Raw genomic sequence first — 5,216 nt, 5'->3', positions numbered from 1 at the left:
AAAATAAATACTGTAAAATAAAGAATTAGACAAATTTTCAAAAAGTGTTAAGAATATTTTTTCATTCTGAAATCTTCAAAGTTTCACATTTTGTTACAGGCTTTTTGAAAGCTTTTAAAACTTTTAAATATCTTTTAAAAGTTGTAGAATTTTTTCAAAATGTTGAAAACTTCTGCAAAATTAGAAATATCACCTTAAAATCTTCCATATTCTTATTTTTCCATTTTAACTATCTTGAAGAATGTATTGAAATCTTTTAAAATTGTAATTGAAATAATTTTTGTAAAATAAAATAAATATTTAAATTTCCCAGAAATCTTACGATTTTTTTTTTTTTTGAAAACTTTCCTAATTCTTAAAAAGCTTCTAAATTTGTATTCGAAATCTTAAATTATCTACATTTTGTTTAAACTTGGTTGACATCTGTTTAAGATTAGAATGATTCTTGTACCTTTTCAAAACTTTGAAATCGTTGAATTTTGAAACAAATAGTAGAATTTTTAATTGAAAAAGAAAAAATTTTAACCAAGAATGGTATAGTTAAATTTTCAATTAAAAAAACAATTAATTTTCAACCTAAAACAAAAACCAATTTCGACCAAAAAATTTTTATTTCCAACAACTAAAAACTATAAATTTTTTGTATTAGAATTTTCATTCAAAAATATAAATCTTCAACAGATAAAATTAATTTTTAACACAGTAGTTGAATTTTCAACTCATAACGATCCATTTAAAAAAAAATGGAATACTTCCATTTAAAAATTATACTTCCATGTTAACAAAATTAATCTTTGACAAAGAAAAACCAGATTTTAACAAAAAATATCACTTAATCAAAATAGTTTAATGTTAAACGAAATAATTGAATATTCAACCGCAAATGGAATGATTAAATTTACAGTTGAAAAATAGATTTCTAGTAAAAGAAAAAATGTCAACAAACTAATTCAATCCGGGAAATGAATAGTTAACAAAGTAATTGAACTTTAAACTAAGTGAACTTATTCGATATTTTTCTAAAGTTATGTAACCTTCAAAAATGAAAAACTTGCTTTCAAATCTTCTTCATTTTTTTCTAAAGTTTTAAGAAGTCCGTTGCACATTTCTAAAATTATATAATACGGTAACATTGCAAAATTTTACTTTAAAATATTTTACACTCTTTTGAAAAATGTTAGGAAATAATTTAAGATGCGTTTTGCAATCTTTTTTAAATTTTTTCTTAGAATTCATTACAAAAAAAAATTATTAAAAATTTTCCCATGAGTCTTCTGAGAAATTTGTTTATTCTCTGAAGACCCTGCAAAATGCAGTCTACCAAAAAAATGTAAATCTTAAAAAATTAGAAAAATTGCCTCAAAGTCTTCCGTATTCTTTTTCAACACATTTTGAAATCTTTGAAACATAGAATTATTCTTTTTAAATAAAACCTGAAGCATTTAAAATTTTCCCAGAAATTTCAAAAAAATTAAATCTCTTTCATAGTTATAAAAAACCTTATAATTTTTTTCTAATTCTTGAAAGTAAGCTGTTGTCCATAATTTAATTTGTATTATCTCTTTAAAAAGTAAGACAGTTTACGAATTTTAGTGTGGTAGCAAAATATTGAGAACAGAATTATTTCCCATTATTAAACAATCATTTGCAATTAAATTTTTCTCTTTAATCAATAATGTTTAAAAACATTTAGAAATAAGTATTATGACGAAGTAAAATTATTCATTTAGAAAGCTTGATATACAAAGTGGATGTTGCAAGGCAAATTTATAAATGAACAATTTTACATAATTGGGACAAAACCCCCCCTTCTCCCTACATAACAGACAGTAACGAAACACAAAACCGCCTGAAAATTGAAAATTTCCGAACAAAAGAGGTGTTAAAAGTGATTGTACGAGACCGTTGATCATTCGAAATTGAAATGGATATATCCAAGCATCCCAGATAGACATACAAATTTTATTTTGGATTATTTTGGAGCTTCTAAAATCAAAAACGGGAATGCAAAAAAAATTTGTTGATCGTCTAAATGCTTCATTTGTAATTCGTTCTGGAAAATTATAAATCGTTTATCCCTTATTCTGCATTTTATATACTTAAAAATTACATTTATAACAATTGAGTAAGTACAAGTGTTTAAGAATAAGAATGTTTTATTTCAAAAATTTAAATTATTTACGTAAATGAAATTTTCGTATAGTCTTAAAAGAAAAAAAATGTCACCCAAATTATAATTATATTAAGGTTACATAAAAATATAAGTTTTCTAAGATTCTCTGGAAAATTACAACAACAAAATCAAAAATTTTGAAATATCTTTCAAAATAATCTAAATTGCCCTTTAATCTTCCAGACATTTTCGACACTTCTAGAAATCTGTTAAAATGTCTTAATTCCTTTTTAAATTTACTTAAAAAATTATTTTTTCAAAGTAAAAAGTCATTAAAAATGTTTGCAGGAATCTCAAGACAAGTTTTTCATTTTCTTGGATCTATTCAAAATTCTTAAAAAGTTTCGAAATTTTCAAAAATTTACATTCTGTTTAAAATTGTAAAAAATCTGTTTAAATTTTAAATGACTTCTTAAAAAATTGCCTTTCAAAACTTCAATGTTCTGTTATGAAAATGTTTGAAGACTCTGGAAGTGGAAATCATTTTAAATATTCTCTTAAAATTAATTTCCAAAAATAAAAAATCAATTTAAATTTTCCCATGAATATTAAGAAAATTTTTTTATTACCATGAAACCTCTGAAAAGCCTTAATAAGCTTCAAAAAGTTTACTTTCAAATATTCAAAAATGAACATTTTACAAAGTTTATTTCAAATGTTTTAAATTAATTTTGAATCTTCTTAAAACCTCTAAATGTCTTAAACTTACTCTAATTTTTTAGAAAACTTTCTGATCTCGCTAATCGAAAAATTTTGCTTTTAAATTGTCCACATTCTTCTTCCAAATTTTAGAAAATAATTCCAAATGTTTTGAAGTTTTTTAACTTTAAGACCTTCTTTCATTATATTGAAAAGTTTTAAAATTATTTAAAAGTTTTTTAATTTTTTAAATCTTTGAAAATGTACACATTACATTTTATATGGATACCTTTGTGTCCAGATATTTTCGACAAACGTTTTGATACCTTTTTAATTTTTCTCGAACAATTAAATTTTTAGAACAAAGTCACTACACATTTTTCCAGGAATCTCAAGAAAATTTTTGTATTTTCGTGGAGTCTTTCAAACTTCTGAAAAAGATTTGCATTTTTTTTCGAAATCTTCAAAAATTTACATTTTTTAATTTATGGAAATCTAATCAAATTTCAAGTAATTTTTAACCATTTATAAAACCCTTAAATCTTCTAAATTTATTTTAAGGTTATTCGAATTTTCTCAAAATTTTCTTTAAAATTCTTAAAAACAAAATTGCCTTAAAATCTGTCATATTCTGTTATGGCAATTTCTGAAATCGCCTTTAATCTTTTTAAATCTTTTTAAATATTCTGTTAAAAATTATTATCCCTTCAAAAATTTCATTTCCAAATGTTCATACACGTACTTAAAAAGAATGGTAAATGTTTTAAAATTTTTAATTAGTTTGAATTAATTATGTCCTAACTAATTATGCCCTAAAATGTTTTGAAATCTTAGACATTTTTCTCGTAAATTTTACTTTTTAAAATAAACGTTGATTTAAATTTTTCCAAGAATTAAAAAAAGTTTTTATTATCGTGAAACCTTTCAAAGTCTTTAAGAAGCTTTAAATTTGTTATTTCCAAGTATTACAAATGTACATTTTTTCAAATTCTTCTAAATGTTTTAAAGTTTGAAATTAATTTTGAATATTTTTAAAACTTCTAAATGTCTCTTAAGCTTCATCAAGTTATTTTTATAAAACTTTGTAATCTTGCCAATTGAACATTTTTGGTTTAAAAACGTCCATTTTATTTTTTTTAATTTTAGGAAATAAGTTTCAATGCTTAAAAATCTTTGTCAATTTTTTCATAGAATATATACTTTTTAAAATAAAAAATCAGTTAAAATTTTCTCTGGAATTTTAAGAAATATCTTCATTTTTTAAATCATTTTTATATTCTTAAAAAGCTTTATTTTAATTTTCAAAAATATACGTATTACATTGTTTATATCAAAGTGCTGGGCACCTTTCGTCATTGATTGTTATTATTGTAATTATTAAAAATAGTATTTAGATAACCTTGCATTTCTCATAAACCTGAAGTTTTCAGACTATTTTATTAGATAGCAAAAAATTTAAAACTTTATCCAATGACGTACACAGGTTTTCCGACAAAAATGGTTTTAAATAGTTTAGAGTAATTTCGAGATAGTTTAGACAAATAATCGAAAATGGCGCCATGCGCTTTTTTATATTTTGATAATATAACGCCATTAATTTGAAAAACGTAGTAAGGGACACATTACCGGGTGACATATACTCATACTTAATCTAATTTATTTTGAAAGGGAATTAATATAAAAATAATTAACACATACATATATCACTGAAAAAAAGTTTAATAAATCCTCTAATTAAGAAATATATTTCTCCAAACAAGCCTATAATATTCCAGGGAAATTTTTTGAAAAAACTTACTTTTATCCATGCAAGCGACGTTTTTAATAATGTTGATAAAGACAGCGGGTCAAAAGATATATTAGCTTCCAATAACTAAATTGAAAAAAATTTTAACAGACTACTGAGAAGAATCGTATCATAAACGGTTTTCTCGATAATTCTCTGAATATTTGATATTCTAATACTAAAAGTGTAGAATTTTAGCCCCTTTAATGGTTTTCTTTATTTTTTTTTGAAAGAAAGCTTACCTCTGAGAACAACGGAGGGATGACGACGCCGATGCGTTCAGAGACGATCTCTGAAGATCGTGGAGTTTGCTTCTGAGCCACGCCATGGATAATTGTTGTAAAATTACGTCAATTGGTCAATGTGGAAGACAGGGGAAAATCGTCACTTGTCCTCTTCTGGACGTCTTGTTCCTTGCGTGACAGCCATTTTCGGGCAGCCCCTCCCTTTAAATTTCCACCCCTATAGCACATACAAACACCCACCTACCCTCGTGTTCTATATATGTGTGTGACGTGAGCGCTTGAACCAACTTCAAATCCTATGACAGGGTTTGATTCTCTTTAGAAAGAAAAAAGTGCGTAATAACAGGAATGTAACGACCTTTTGTCTGATACG

The 5,216-nt window shown here is 24.5% G+C and overlaps 1 protein-coding gene across 1 annotated transcript in view; it reads right to left on the bottom strand.

The window, feature by feature from the left end:
• Positions 1-4,926, bottom strand: part of LOC117176439 — a 14,194-nt gene extending 9,268 nt beyond the window's left edge. Inside the window, exon 1 of the mRNA XM_033366679.1 lies at positions 4,841-4,926. Coding sequence (XP_033222570.1) covers positions 4,841-4,926 — 86 coding nt within the window. The remainder of the gene's footprint in view (positions 1-4,840) is intronic.
• Positions 4,927-5,216: the final 290 nt, after the last annotated feature.

Source organism: Belonocnema kinseyi, chromosome 7 (assembly GCF_010883055.1).
Source record: "Belonocnema kinseyi isolate 2016_QV_RU_SX_M_011 chromosome 7, B_treatae_v1, whole genome shotgun sequence".
Lineage (NCBI taxonomy): Eukaryota > Metazoa > Arthropoda > Insecta > Hymenoptera > Cynipidae > Belonocnema > Belonocnema kinseyi.
Note: the sequence above shows the minus strand (reverse complement) of the source record. Positions and strands in the feature narration are given on the sequence as shown.